General features: G+C 47.1%; 1 protein-coding gene across 1 annotated transcript; it reads left to right on the forward strand.

Annotated features, from left to right (window-relative positions):
- Positions 1-1100: 1100 nt before the first annotated feature.
- On the forward strand, positions 1101-14066 carry LEMD2 (LEM domain nuclear envelope protein 2). The gene is made up of 9 exons (XM_040535858.1): positions 1101-2596; positions 3891-3931; positions 4636-4711; positions 5981-6057; positions 6708-6787; positions 9148-9293; positions 10333-10434; positions 10524-10626; positions 11817-14066. Exons 1-9 carry the CDS (start codon positions 1108-1110, stop codon positions 11965-11967), a joined length of 2265 nt encoding a protein of 754 aa, XP_040391792.1. The 5' UTR covers positions 1101-1107; the 3' UTR covers positions 11968-14066.
- Positions 14067-15076: the final 1010 nt, after the last annotated feature.

The raw sequence follows: 15076 nt of genomic DNA on the forward strand, positions 1-15076 counted from the left end.
GCGGCAGCAGGAAAAAGCAATTACTGTACATCACTGCTGTGCCAAAATAAATTTTCGAGTTGACATTTGGTTTTGCCTTTTTAGGCTTCAAATATGTAAGGAACCTCCTTCCCCGGAAAAAATCCCCAGGACCCAGATCCTGATCCTGCCCAAAGCAGTGGCAAAGTGCCAACCCGCCTGGCAGGTGCCAGTTCAACGACTGTAACTTGGCAGAGAGGAAAGGGATGAGGAAAACATGTGTAGGGGGGTGGCAGGTGGCAGGGAAAGACACTTCTTACTCCTCATAAATATCCCTAAAAGTGTCAAAAATTGGTATCGCTTGGTTGGAGCGAGGCGAGAGGAGCTCATCACCCCTACTCACTCCAGTACAGCGTGGCTCTCAGGGTGACAGGGCAGTGGCACTGGTCGGCTGGGGATGCTAAGGCTGTTTTCATCTTGCTTTCCTCATTCCTCCCCCTGTCCCCTCCCCTGGGGTGGGCAGCAGCTCCCGCTCAGCACCATTCCCTCCCTGAGAAGTGCCTTCACTCGACTGTCACAATCTTCTACAAGAAGGACATCAAGGCCCTGGGCCGTGTCCAGAGAAGAGCTACAAGGCTGGTGAAGGGCCTGGGGCACAAGTCCTGTGAGGAGTTGCTGAGGGAACTGGGGGTGTTTGGTCTGGAGGAGGCTCAGGGCAGACCTCATTGCTTTCTGCAACTCCCTGAGAGGATGGTGGAGGGAGCTGGGGGTCGGTGTCATCTGACAGGTAACCAGTGATAGGACCAGAGGGAATGGCCTCAAGTTGGGCCAGGGGAGGTTCGGGTGGGAAACGAGGAGACATTTCTGCTCAGAAAGAGCGGTCAGGCGTTGGGACGGGTTGCCCAGGGAGGTGGTGGAGTCACCGTCCCTGGGGGTGTTCAAGGAGAGGTTGGCCGTGGTGCTTAGGGACATGGTTTAGCGGGTGATGGTGGTGATAGGCGGATGGTTGGACCCGATGATCTTGAAGGTCTTTTCCAACCCCAATAATTCTATACGGCGCCGCCCACGGGGGCAGACGGACGCCGCCTGAGACCCCCTCCCGCCCTTCCCAACATGGCCGCTCGGAGGGGGCCGCGAGCCCTTCCCAAGATGGCGGCGGCGCTTCCTCGTCGGCCGAGTCCTTCCGGCGAGGCCCGGAGCCCAGCCGCGGCCATGGCGGAGCTGACGGACGCGGAGCTCCGCAGGGAGCTGGTGGCGCTCGGCTACCGGCCGGGTCCCATCACCGACACCACCCGCAAGGTCTACGTGAAGAAGCTGGGCCGCCTGCGGGCCGAGGTGGCGGCGGCGAAGCGCAGGGGCCGCGGAGCCCCGCCTAGCCCGGCCCGCAGCTCCGGCAGGCCGCAGCAGGCCTCGCCCTCCCGGCTTCGCCTCGGCTTCAGCCGCAGCGGCAGGGAGGAGGAGGAGGAGGAGGAGGAGGAGGAGGATGAGGAGGAGATGGAGGACGAGGAGATGGAGGAGGACGAGGAGGAGGAGAGGGGGCAGCCGCCAGTGTCCCGCTGGGAGGCCTCAGGGGAGGGCGGCAGGCTGGCCTGGGGGGGGTCCCGGTACAGCGGCAGGGCTGAGGGGGGCTCGGCCCGGGGGCTCGGCTCCCCTTCCCACTGGGACACGGCCGGGGAGAGGAGTGGGGGGCTCACGACTCGGCCAGAGCCAGCCCTGGATGGGTTTGGGGGGCTGAGCCCCGTGTCGCAGTGGGGCGCGTCTGCAGAGAGAGGTGGGGGGCTCGGTGTGGGGTCAGCACTGGGCACCGATGGGTTTCGGGGTTCAAGCTCCTCAGTGCATTGGAGTAGCTCTGCAGAGAGAAGCAGGGGGTTCAGCGACGTGTCTAGGCCATCCCTGGATGGGTTTCGGGAGTCGAGCTCCTCATCCCAGTGGAGCACATCTGTGGAGAGGGGCGGGGGCCTCAGCGCCAGGGCTGGGCTGAGGACGGCCCTGGATGGGGCTGGGGGGCTGAGCTCCGAATCCTCCTGGGGCACATCCACAGGCAGAAGCGGGGGGCTGAGCTCCAAACCCCTTTCCAGCGATGGGAGCGGGCACCTGACATCTAGGAGCAGCTGGGGTGCATCGCTAGGGCGAATTACAGGGCAGAGCTCCCCGTCTCTGTCAGAGACAGCAGGAGAAAGGAAGGGTCTGTCCTCCTACAGCTGGTGGAAGCAGGAGAGCGAGGTAGCGCCCAGCACCCACTGGGGAACTGCAGCGGCACGTTCTGGCTTGAGCCACCAGTTTGAGAGAGGGGAAGAGGATTTGCTGTCCAGTGTTTGGAGGAAGGAGGACAGGGAGCCGAAGCCTGGCAGCTGGGCAGGGGGACTGGCCCGGCGGCTCCCCTGGAGCTCTGCGAGCAACGCGGGGCTGGCCTCGGGCAGCCGGTGGGATGCGTCGGCAGCAGGACAGGGAATAACTCCCCGCACGAAGCTGCTGCGGACAGCCCCCAGGCAGCGGACGGAAGGAAAGGGCAAAGGCCTCGAGTACTACCTCTCCAAGTTCCTTTTCCTTGCCAGCTTTGTGCTGCTGATGATTTTTCTGGGCATCCTCATGGTGAAGATGATTGGGTCAGGCTGGCTTGACAAGGGAGAGGAGAACTGTACGTGCACTGTTTTAATCCTGTTTTTAAGCTTTACTTTTTCTGATTTCCCTTTATTACTTTTATCACCGTCAGATTTATCATTACCAGTGCCATAACTTGACACCTCTATTTCTGTCCCTATTTGCCTTTCCCCTTGTCCTTGGGAAACCTTGTTACTGTCATTGAAAGTCAGTCAAGTGTGTGCTTCTTTTTTTTTCCCCTCAATTGAGTTTGGCCTTCAGTTTTTCAAAACCACAGGTTTTATGGAGAGCAACGTTCGTGCCAGGAAGTATTTTACGATTGTCCATTGTGTCACATAATGCCCGTGTAACTGTCTGTGGCATGTTTTAATGTTAGACTCTGCAAAGCACTGGCCACAGAGAAGTAGGGAGTTTGAATTGGTACTTCTGCACTTGAAGTGTGACAGAGCTTCAGTGGGATATGACAAAGGGATTCCCCATCACCGTGTTTATAGAGCAGAGTTCCCCAGCTAAAGCAGATTGAAATATTGACACTTTGTGGCTTTGAACTGAAAGAAGAGTTTTGGTTTGGAAGGCATCAATCCTGAAACTGGGCGTACTGCTTGTAGATGTTTGTGCACTTCGTGCGTGCTAGGATGTGTCCTGGTTCCTCAAAGTCAGAATAAAGCTATCCAACGTCACTGAATTTCTGATGGGCCCTTTAGAACGTTGTTGTGCATTTCTAAACCAATGGTATTTTAAAGCAAATCTTGCAGCACAGCTGAGCACTCTTTTAAGTACACAGGTAGTTAACAGTGCTAGAAGGGAGTGCATGACCGACCCGTGGCCAGTCCGTATCCGATTGTCAGGGCAGGAGGCAGCTGTTAAACCAGAGGCCATAAGCTGCAGAACTAACAGCTCCGACTGAAATAGACCTGCTGCTTCTGCCTTGCAAAGGCTCGATTTAAATCCTTGTTATTACCGTGATATTTCAGGTGACCGTGGCATACAGCGAGTGGCATTACTAGATTGCAAAAGATCAATGCAAGTTTTCATCTACTCGCATCTACTTAAACAGGAGCTGTTAAAACACTTGGGCCACAGTTTTTACTTTGCAGATGAATGGGGTTCATCGTCTTCACCCTGGTACAAAACCACTTTTATTTGTTCTGCTTTCAGCACTGCCTACCAAAGCAGTGCTTTGAATGTGCAAGGTACTGTGCAAAGTAAGATTAAGAACAGCAGAATCAGATTTGAAAGTAGAGCCTTTTTTAAAAAAAATAATTGCTTTCTTGATCAAAGCTGTTGTTTTGCAGCCAGCTAACTTTTCTTCCCCTTCTTCTCTCCCATAGTTAATCTTTTGCATGTGGATTGTGACAAAAGAACAGATGATGTAAGCATATACTTATTTATCTTCAAGTATTGGGGATTGGGGATTCTCACAGAAGAGTAATTATTCTGGGAAGCTTCCACCACTATCAGTATCACTGTAAAACTATTAGTTCTATCTTTTGATTTCATGAGTTGGAATTAATGGGCCAGATTAAATTGGGATTGTGTATGAGACTCTGAAAGATAACAAATTAAATTCCCGATTATGTGAATCAGTTTCTTTAACAGTTGTAACAGAAGTGATATTGGTTTACAGACAAAGCTCTACCTGTGTTCAGCTTCAACAATGCAAGACTTAATCCAGTTCCCTGAACTTCATTTCAAATTGTTTGTACAGCCCTATTTTTTTTTTATCATAATGCGTTATTTTGAGAGAAAAAAAATTGTGTTGGATTCAGCGTTATGGTTGGTCTCCTGTGATGTTTGGGGCATGCAGAGTTGATCTGCGGTCTGTCTGAGGGGGTGTCTGTGGTGCAGCCTGGGCAACGAGCTGGGGAAGTCGGTGGCACTTCTGCAGGATGTGCAAGCTCGCTTTTGACTCAGAAACTGCAGCTCTTTGCTGTAGGCGTGCTTAATTTGAACTAGTGATGCAGAACTGAGCCAAACCCCACTGCTGGTATTTCATTTTGACGTTTTTTAGCTAGTCTGACTGCTGCCCTGTTGCTGCCAGTCTATTCATGTTTGTTACCTGTTTCTGACTTTCAGTTCTGTCAAGCCAAGCACAAGGACATTATAATGAACATGCTGCATGAGTTGTATAACTACTTGTCCATACAAGCCGGTGAGTTCCAATTGTCGTTATAAAGCACTTGTGAACATTCAACAAACTGCCTCTCCCAGCTGTCTGGACATTTTTAACCTTAGTTTGAAGAGAGGGGTTTGTGGAACAGTCAGTTCCACTTGAAGAGCTCAGAGAAAGTCAGGTAATAGAAAAATAGAAAAAGATGTGTTTATTTTTAATCTGAATAGTGCTTAGCTAATGCGCTTCTATCACTGTGCTCTTGTGGAGCAAGTGTTCCTTACGCCTGATGTATTGGGAACTTGAGGTACAAATATTCAGCTTTATGGTTCTTTTCTACAACTATCTTGAAATTGTCTTCAAGACACTCAGAGCCAGTAAGTGTAAACCAGCGTGTTCTTACAAATGGAGTTGAAGCGGCTTAAGAAACTGCCAGTTTTCTGCTGAAATGTGGTAGCTGATGATGTGAATGCTTCTGTGTTTTCTCGGTCTTGAGTTAAGACAGGTTCACTTGGCTGAGGAGCTAACCCCACGCAGTAGTTAGCCAGGCTCTACCATATATGCACCAGTCCAATCCATAACTAGTATTTTGTGATGGAGAAGGCTGGTAGAAGTTCAGTGGACAAGTAAAACCTTTTTTTTGTTGTTGGTTTTTAGATAATAGTGTTAATCAGTAATGGTGGATAAGGTCCATTTTCCTGATTTCAGCCCTCAGCAGGGCTGAATCCTTTCGATAACTTGAATTTCACAGAATTGCTAAAGCTTTTCAAACCAGACCTCATATTGTGCAATACCCACCAGTTTTACATAGTCTCTTAGCACATTTGTTTAGACAACTTTGTGAAGCACGATGTAGAAGCCCAAGCTCCTGGCCAATATTCTTCTGCTTGTTTAGAAGGCAGAGCTGGGCTATAGGCTTCTTAGAAGCATTTTGTGTGTTAAGCTGGAACTTCAGCATTGCAGTCTTTGATGCTTGATGGAAGGAGCCCCTCTGCAGGGCTTTAGGTCAGAGAGGCAGTTACATGCTCTGCAAAGGGAAGAAATAGTATTTTTTCCCCTCACTCTGCGTTGAATAGTTCGCACGCTGAAACATGAGGTTTGGTTGCCCTTTTCCAACCTATGTGCAGTGGCTGAGCGTTTTATTAATAGTCATAATCTTATCTGCCTACCATATAAATCTCACCTTGTAATCATTTTGCCCAGAGCTATAGTTGAATTTAAAGGGTAGCATTTATAGGCAGTTCAGTGTGTTTCTGAAGTGTTCGAAGGCTTTTTAAAAAAAACATGATTTCTCTTTGACTTTTTTACCAGGTAATTTTGAATGCGGAAACCCTGAGAATCTAAAAAGCAAATGCATTTGGGTTAGTGAAGCAAGGGATCACGTGGTGGTGAGTAGGCTGTGAACAGCTATTGTTATAACATAGTGCTTAGTCTCTTACAAGGCAATAAATAATAGATACTAAAGCAATTCACCATCTGTTTTACTTCCTCATCCTGTTTTGATTCTTCCCCATATCTCTAGTCTCCCCTTTGGCCAGTCCTGTTCTCAGCAGTTCGTTTGAAAATAATCTTCTCCTACATCTCTGATTCAGCCCCTGTAAATCTAACTTAATGGTTTGTTGTTTCGCCATAGTCATCAGTCTTGTGAAACCAGAAATTTCCCTGGATTGAGGGCTGGGCAGAAGAAAGATTTTTCTATACCCAAAAGTGTCAGAAGACAGACTGCTTTGATCTAGCATTCCATTTCTTTCATGGTAAACTGTCAGTAAGATTATGTTGTATTTAGTGGTTAGTCTTAACAGTCTGGGATAGTGTTATTTTACAGAGTGCTTCATGCATCATCTACCAGAGTCAGAAGATTTCAGTCCAGACCAAGCTTCAGATGTAGTTTTCCTTCCTTCGGTTTGCAGAATTATGATAAGAATTAACCTAGGGGCAGACTGTATAGAATAAATTCTCCCCCTACTGTAATAAAATAACGTTATTTGGTATTTTAAATGAATGGAGAACTAATCTTCTTATGGATCCTTCTGTACAGAATATAACTGGTAGTTCCCCACAGAAGTTTGAAGCTGCCCTGCACTGGATGCTGAACAGTAACAAGGATTTAGGAATATGGTAAGTGGAAGCCCACTGTTTCAAAATCACGTTTCTCGGTGTTGGCTGCTACGTAATTTGACATCCTGTGCGGTATGTCATTAGATTCCAAAAGATAATCTGAGATTGGCTTTGTCAGTGTTTGGTAGGCCAGATTCCAAATAAACCGTACGGTCCTGCTGCAGAGATTGGCAGCTGCAGACATTCCTTCTGAGCGTGTTTCCCAGCCTTTGCACCGGGGGACATTGCGTTCACGAACACGCTGTTTCGCAGATGAAGTAGAAATCTGAGGTCACGGCTGCTTGTGGCTCTCAACTGCTACGTTGTGCTTACCGCAGGGCTTAGAAGTAGTGGTCCTGGTGTCTTGCCCACAGTCTTTTGACTACAGTACTCTTGTTAAACATGCCCACGTACCCACTTTTTGCCCAGATAATGCTTTCCTTCAGTACTCTTACTGTAGTCAGAGCTTCAGTATTGTTTGGAACTGCATCCTTTGACCAGAGGGATTGGGTTATATAGGTCAGGGAAGCGTTCTCTTCAGTAGGTAACAGCCCACACGCTTTGGGATCCTTTGCAGCAAGTTCTTATGAGGAAGAGAGGAAATAGATTGTTGAATGGTTGGTATCTTTTCTTTAGTGTCAGTTGTCTTTCTGGCAGAACACACAGTACGTGTTAAAATGAACAGACTGGGACTATGTAGGGGTTGGTCAGTCACCAGTGGGGCTTTATTCTTTCGGGTTTCTTGGCTACCGCCCACTTCAGTACATGAGAAATGGCAGAAATACTAGTTTCTTCAGGTAAAAAATACAACGTTCAGGCCATAATCTAATGAAAGACTATTATCCAGAGTCCACAGACATTATTATCTGCCTCTGGGAAGTGTGGGCTGCCTCCACTGTATGTTACCTCTGAAGTTGAACATTTGTTTGTATTTTAATATTGCTGAATGTATCTCTGATTAAATGAATTGTAACAGTAGTAATGCTAGAGCTTATGGGCATAGCTTGTATGAATTGCCACTGCTTTATTTTTTTCCCTAAAAAATTTCGGTGGCTGCTGCTGTGATTTAATGATCAGACAGTGTCTACTACTCTGATTCCTGGTGCGTGGCAAATTCCCAGGGCAGGGTATTGTTTTCCTGGTGGCAGGCTTGGATTTGTGGGTGGGCTGGGATCCAGAGCTTTCAAATTTATATTTTCGTACGGGAGCAGTGCTCGTGTCAGGAGCCTTGTGGTACGATATATTCCCATTTTTTTTATTTTCATAATTAGCAATTTTGCCGGCTGTTCGCCAAATGGATCCACTTTCATGAAGTCTGCGTAGCGTGCAGAACAAGTGTTCAGCATGCTTAAAAACCTGCGGGTGGCATTTTTAGCAAACGCTACGTGAGGTTATTTTTCTAGGTGCTAGTCTGAGAGGCAGAACTGAAAATAAGCTCTGCACTCGGTGATTCTCCTGCATATTTTAAGTATTTTCATGGAATTTGGATTGTAAATAAGACGAGGGGGTGGGAAACAACTGTGCGTCTCCAGCTACTGTAGAATCCAGTAACCAAATACAAGCTGTCAGCAGTTTGTGAGCTGTGCGCTAGTAAATTGAGAAAACGTCTTTGTCTAATAGGTTATTCATTGCAAACCTAGAATGAATTAGTAGCTTAAAAAAAAGAAATCCCCTTTAGTCTAATTCCTCCGAATCTGATGGCTCTCACTTGGTTTGCTTGATGCCTGTTGGCTTAGAGTATCTAATAAGGAAACCACATCAGTGTAGATCTATGTATAAAGAAGGGAGTTAAAAGCGTATCGGCTAGCACAGCAGGTGTGGACGAGTGATTTTGCAGGAGGATGTGTTATCGATTTTGCCGTGAATGCTTTCTGAGGGTGTGTCTGTTTCTCACTGCAGATACAGTTGATGTGTTGTCACTTTTCTAGCTAAACTGTTTATGCTCATCTGTACTGAGGAAAACAGCGCAACCTCCATGGACATTTGCAGTCTCCCTCAACTGCTCTCTCTGCAATTGCTGATGAGTGACTCAGTAAACATTTCCATTTCTCTGTGCTGGGAGGTGGGAATCCAATTTAAAGTTTAATCTTCTGCACGCTGAGAGGTGCTGTCAAAGAGTCTGCAGAGGGAGACTTCAGTTTACCAGTGGGAGTTCCAGCCCTGCTGCCTTTTCTAAAGCCATATCCATTCCTTGCTAAGCAGCCAGTCCCAAAATGTTCTGGAAAAGAGGAGTTGCAAGGATGTTGGTGTATTTTCTTTGTGGTGTATAGAACGAGTTACTGCATCTGCAGTCTTGTTTGTTCTCCCTCTCTTGATTAAAGACTGCTGTTAGTTGGAGTTTGTTGTCTCTTCACTGAAGATTTTCTGCCTCTTCCCATCAGGTTGAGAGGCAAAGACCTTTCTGAACCAGTTACCAAGGTGGAGCAAGTGGTCTGTCTCGAATCGGCCCATCCTCAGATGGGTCTTGGCTGCCGTTTCCGTCGGGCAGTGGTCACTGCCATCATGAACCTTTTCCTGTTTTTCTGGAGTAAGTTGTCCGTGTTTCTAATCAGCTTTTCCCCTTGCTGGCTGTAGAGATGAACACGCATGTGCTCACACATTTTTCCAGCTGTATGAAATTACTAACAGTGGTGAAATAAATCTGCTGATGAGTTAATTTCTAATTAACCTTTGTTCTGGCAATAGAGAGAGACCTGTAGACCTGCTCTTGTGCTGTGAGTGCTTAACACTTACTTTAAATCAGCAAGCTGATTAGCTCTCTGAGTATTCCTCAAGTACCCATTACTGTGGTCTGCAAAATAAGTACGTTAACCTACCTAAAAGGTTCATTTTTTCTTTTTCTTCGTGCACAAGGCTACAAAGTCTTCTGGACTCATTAGTAATGACTTGTAGCATTCCACTGTTACAGGTTTTATTGGAATAGTCTGTCATGCCCCAGCCGAGACAGAAGTCTTACTGAGCAAGGTGATAACGAGAGATGAGTGTTGAATAGAAGAGTTTATAATCTAGCCAGACAAGGTGGGGGTGAAAGGGGATAGTTATGTTTATTGTAGAGACTGAGATGCTAAAGTTAGCTCATGTTGTAACAGGGACATTTGTCAATGCTAAACCTTCAATATAGATCTGAATTTCAGGCTGGCACCGCAGCCCCGGGCTTTATCTCCTTATCAAGGAGCTATCTTCAGAGCAGTGGAGCTTGACAGTCTTCCTAAGTGATTATTGTGGGGGAGACCTCTAGCAAGGAGAGAGCTCTGGGATTTAGACAATTACAGCCCTGTGGTCATGCTGAGGTTTCTCATAGGGGAGAAATAGTCTGTGATGAGGCCTTCTGACCACCTCCCACATGCACGCATGTTCTGCTGCTGCAGGTGTTGTCAGTACCAACAGTTTTGTGGGGTGCAGCTGCCGTGGTGAACAAAATGAAATGCTTGGATTCGGTTCCAAGCAGGCCTGAGTAGCAGGGAGGAAGAATGCTGCTTCCAGGGAGGTATCAAAAATAAAATTGCTAGCATCGAGCAAGTACACGTATGTCAGTATTGAATTCTATTTGTTTTTTATTCTTCTAGGTCTGATAACTCTTTGGGGGATCCTGATCTTCCTTAGATACCGCTGGCGGAAGATGGAGGAAGAGGAGCAAGCCATGTATGATATGGTGAAGAAGATCATAGGTAGAATCCAGTAGCGCTCTAAACCCAAGTAGCACTGTTCTCCTCTCTGCAGCGTTAAGGTCTCACTGTTTTGTCCTCCTGCCTTCTAGCCGTTGTCCAGGACCATTACAAGGAATGGGAACGTAATTTGGAGCGTTATCCCTATGTCGGCATCCTCCACGTTCGGGACAGCCTCATCCCTCCTCAGAGCAGGTGAGCTGAAGTTTGTTCTTGAAGGAGCGTTGTCAGCATGATGTTATTCACCTCGGCTCAAAACTACAGTTACTGGGTAACAGACCGTGAGCAGACAGTTGATGGGAAGCTGGACTGCAAGATGTCTGTCTGGCCTTTCACTTCGTAAAGGATTTTGACATAACTCAGGCTATGTCTCAACCTGCTGCAGATTAATATGACAGTCCATATCCATGGGGCTGATATTTTGTGCAGTCACACAGGTTTATTGTCGTTGTTCTGTTACACAGTAAGTGGATTTTGCTTTTCCTGGGCATGGTGCATCTTATTTTCTCTCCTTCATCCGATCCGTGTTAGGATGCTCTCCTGTTTCTGAGCCGTGGTATCTTGTTCTCCAGAAGATGCCGCGCTTCTTAGGACAAACCTTTACGTGAATTGAACAGGGTATTGGGAGACTCTTCTGAAGGGGTTGTCTGTGTTGCTTGACTGGAAAGTTACCAGTTCAAATTGGGCAGCATTGAGATAGGTGGTTTTGATGCTTTTTCAAAAAGGAAGCGTGGTCAAGATGGTGGCGGGGCCAGAGGGCTGCAGCCTGGTTCTTGGTGGTTTACATGCCACTTACTTCATCTTTGCAGGATTTTTTTTTAATTTTTTTTATTTTTTACCTTTCGGTTAAGTGGAGCTGCTTTGTTCGCCTGACGGCACAGAACGCTGTGTGCGCTGCAGTCTTAAACGCTCTCCCTCTGTATTAGTCACAATGCAACCAGTAGGAAAAGGAGTTATTTCAGCTGGTTTTAATTGATCTCTGTGTATGTGGTGCCCAGAATTACGAGAAAACTGATTCAAAACCGGGGTGAACTCCTGTTTGCTCTCCCTGGTCTGAGAGATCTCTGCAGGGGAGAGATCAAGGGGGGGGGCAGTTTGCAGGTTGAGTGCCTCTGCAACATGAAGCGGGCTGGAAATTCAGGGCAGTCATCAATTGCTTGTGCTGCCAGAGGGTCTCATCTTCCCCACTGGCAGGACTCGGGTGTTCATGTCCTGAGCTGAAATCACCTCTAAACTAGAATTCTGGTTTAATCTCCTTTGCTGTCTGCACAGGGAACAGGAGGAAGCCAGCACCAGCTTGATCAGCAGCCACAATCGCTGTAAGCAGGAAAGCACAATAAGGACACGATTCTAATTTATTTTCTTTTTGTCGCTGTTTCTTGCAGAAAAAAAATGAAGCAGGTCTGGAACAGAGCTGTGGAGTTTCTGGCTTCAAACGAGTCACGGATTCAGACAGAGTCGCACAGAGTAGCAGGAGAGGATATGCTAGTATGGAGATGGACTCAGCCTTCGTACGTCTCAGATTCAGAACACTAAAGAAGAGCAGAAGTTGAGCAACTGTTGATATGAACCTCTGCAAGGGGGCAGTCCCTTCTCTGGTGGTGGGAAAGAGCAGGTCACGGTCCTACTCTCCTTGGGTTGGGGATTGCACGTATCTGTTTGCTCTTCTTTCTGAAAATCTTCACACACAAAAATTCAGGGCAATAATGTTGGCTCGGAAAGAATATGGGCTTGAGCTGGTGGGAAGCTAGAATCACACCAAAGCCTTCCAGCAGATATCTGGCTTCTGTAGGCAAGCATGCCTAAAACAACTTTTTAAAAAGAACAAATTTTTATACCTGATATCAAGGGACTTAGGATCTCTCTGACAATGGTTAGGTTTTTAAAATTTGACCTCAATTCTGCAAAAGCCAATTGGTGGCAACATCCATCAAGGAATGTGTTTAAAGGAGATTAACATTTCCCATGGAAACATTAGGGTGGCAGTAAAGATACGTTTTGTTAGAATTTGATTTTATCAGCACAAAGGTAGTGATGAAAGCACTTGCTGCTTCCTTAAAGGGAGAATGTTTGTGTCCGCTTCACCCTTCAAAAATGGGGAAAATGAGTAATAAAAAAAATCAGGTGGAGGTCGTCGTAGGGGGAGGGCAGTTTGATGTGCCTTGATGGTTTGGGCTGGGCTGGGGAGGGAGGGAGGGATGGAGGAGCGTTTGTGATCCTGCTTCACTTTTTAAGTCTGCAATCTCTGTGCTTTATGTTTTCTGGGGGGTGGGGGGAATTTGGGTGGAAAGCGAAGAATATAGGAAGTATCAGAAAGCGCTTTCTTGTGGCTACAGCCAAAGGGACTGCTTCGTGGGCTATTGAAGAGCAGCTTTGGAAAGTTTATTAGGGCTGAATGTACATGTTTATCCTGGGCAGCTGCAATGTGTGTGCTGTGTGTCAGAGCAGAGCTATTACAATGCTTGGAGAGTCAGTGCAGGGGTTGCCAAGTCAATGTTCCTGCAGCCTCGCGACAGGTACAAGGAGCAGCGATCAATCCTCTGTGCATGCTGCAGGCATTATCTTTTTTATCTGCCATAATTTAATTACTTAAGTTTGGTTTTATATCCAACAAAGGACTGGTTTTTGTTTTTGTGTTTTTTTGTGTGTTTGTTTTTTTTTTCTTCCAAAGAAAACAGCTCCAGTGCATGGCAGCTTAGACTGGGCAGAGATACTGTTAATCTACTTTTCCCAGTGCTGTAAAACTGCTGTCCAGGTCACCACTGAGACAGCGGGGACCAAATTCATTTCTGGCATAAGCTAGTAAAACCTGCAGAGAGAAGCCAGCAGATATTTGAACCCACGTAACCAGCAGACGTTTTTAATCTTACCGTTCTGGGTACCATGTGAACGTTCGCGTTCATCTCTGATGCTGGATGGGTGGAGAGCTTCCCCTCCAGGCTCTGGGTTGGCAGGTAAGCTTAGGACGGCTGCCAGAGCGCTCCTGCCTGGTTTGCAGGTTGGGGATGCCACGTGGAAGGTTGGTTCCTCGTGCCAGTCCCCGCTCACCTCCCTGCATGAAGTCTGCGCCTCTCCCCCCTGCTGCTGGTTTTGGTGGGGTGTTGCGCTGTGCATCCTGCAGGCTGCAGCGGAAGGAAGGCAGCGACTCCTTGCACGCCTCCTGCTAGACACCAGCCAAAATGGGTGGAGAGAGGAACAAAACACAGGAGGTCTTGTGCATTAAATGGGAGGTGTCCTGAACGGAGTTGACTCTTATCCCTGTATTTTGGTTTCGGTTGCAAAGGTAGGGTGTTTGACCCAAAGAGGAGACTCAACAGCTGTCTTCAAGGCATTAACCGCTAAACAGGGAATAAAGCGAAGGCAGCCTTGATTCTTTTGAAATGTTGTAACAAGATCTTCACTGCTGTCATCTTTGCAAACACCAGTGCCTACATTCTTAAGCCTTTTTTAATGTTTCCAGGTTTTGGGTTAACTTTTTTTAACCGTCCAAATCCAGAGTGAAGAGTCAAGCATTGCAGTCATGTTTTTGTATTACAATTGTTTTTGTAGAATAAATTTAACTGGCTTGGTGCTGTTTATTATACGTTCAACTTAGCTTTGTAAACCAATATATAAAATAAATTTATTACAAATGATTGGTTACCTTTATTTTTATTGAGGAGTCACAGGTTGTTCCAAGTGCTTTTGCTCATGTAGATCAAGTAGTTCCTGCTCCGGAGAGCTGTCAGTTTCTAAGTATAACATTGAAGATGGCATGGGGATTGCGTGACAGCCTAATGAGACAATGTGGATCCTTGTGACGCTCGGTGATCTCCGCGCAATAGCCCAGGAGTATCAAATGTTTGGTTGCAAATTAAATCCGTGTTTTGGGAATGGTTGGCATTAAGTAGAGGTGAGGATGAAAAGCAGTTGTCTTGTTTAGCTACGTTTTGAAGAGAGTGACAGCTTTGGGTGTTGCGGTACGGTAAATACTAGTTCAGCTTGATCAGTATTCCTGCGGTCCGCTGTAAAACATTTACTCAAAGCGGGGAATGGGACGGAACAGTAAGTCTGCGGTGACTGAGGGTGCCTCGAGTTTCATACATTTTGCCATTGTTCTCTCAAATGCAGATCCCTCGCGCAGTGGGTGTGACATCAACGGCTTCTGCACCAAGTCTTGATTCTGCTCCAAGCTGCTGCTGATCCTGTGTGCTGGGACCTCCTTAGGCCATGGTTAGCTTGCCTTTTTGTTGGGGACATGGTGTGAAATGCCAGGTGATGGTGCAGGAAGACTTGGTAGGTGGTGAGGGCGCGGGATACAGTGCTGGAGTGGGACAGACGTCCCTGCCCTTGCTCCCGGGCTGTTGTCTGTCACCAGGCACCACACTTCCCTCCTGGAGTCCCATGGGTTAATGCTCTCTAAGCAAGTCTATTGCAAGGCACTATAAAAGGGAGGATATTTATATCGAGAATGAAGGCAAAAAGTCATTTTAGACTATTTACCAGATACCCGAGGTTTCCAAGGTTGCGAAGCGAGTGGAAGACACACAGGCAAATCTTGCATGAGTGCTGGCAAGTCCTTGGGAAGTTGTCCTTGGGATCTGTTTGCCTGAGTGTTTTCAATTCCTGTCTCACCTGAGTGTCAGTGACTCAGAGCATGTACACC

This window comes from Cygnus olor, chromosome 24, assembly GCF_009769625.2.
Source record: "Cygnus olor isolate bCygOlo1 chromosome 24, bCygOlo1.pri.v2, whole genome shotgun sequence".
NCBI classification, from domain to species: Eukaryota; Metazoa; Chordata; class Aves; order Anseriformes; family Anatidae; genus Cygnus; species Cygnus olor.

Coding starts and splice junctions, on each gene's coding strand:
- LEMD2 (XM_040535858.1), top strand. CDS start 1,108: ATGGCGGCGGCGCTTCCTCGTCGGCCGAGTCCTTCCGGCGAGGCCCGG. Junction 2,597..3,890: donor TGACAAGGGAGAGGAGAACT/GTACGTGCACTG, acceptor TCTCTCCCATAG/TTAATCTTTTGCATGTGGAT. Junction 6,788..9,147: donor AACAAGGATTTAGGAATATG/GTAAGTGGAAGC, acceptor TCTTCCCATCAG/GTTGAGAGGCAAAGACCTTT.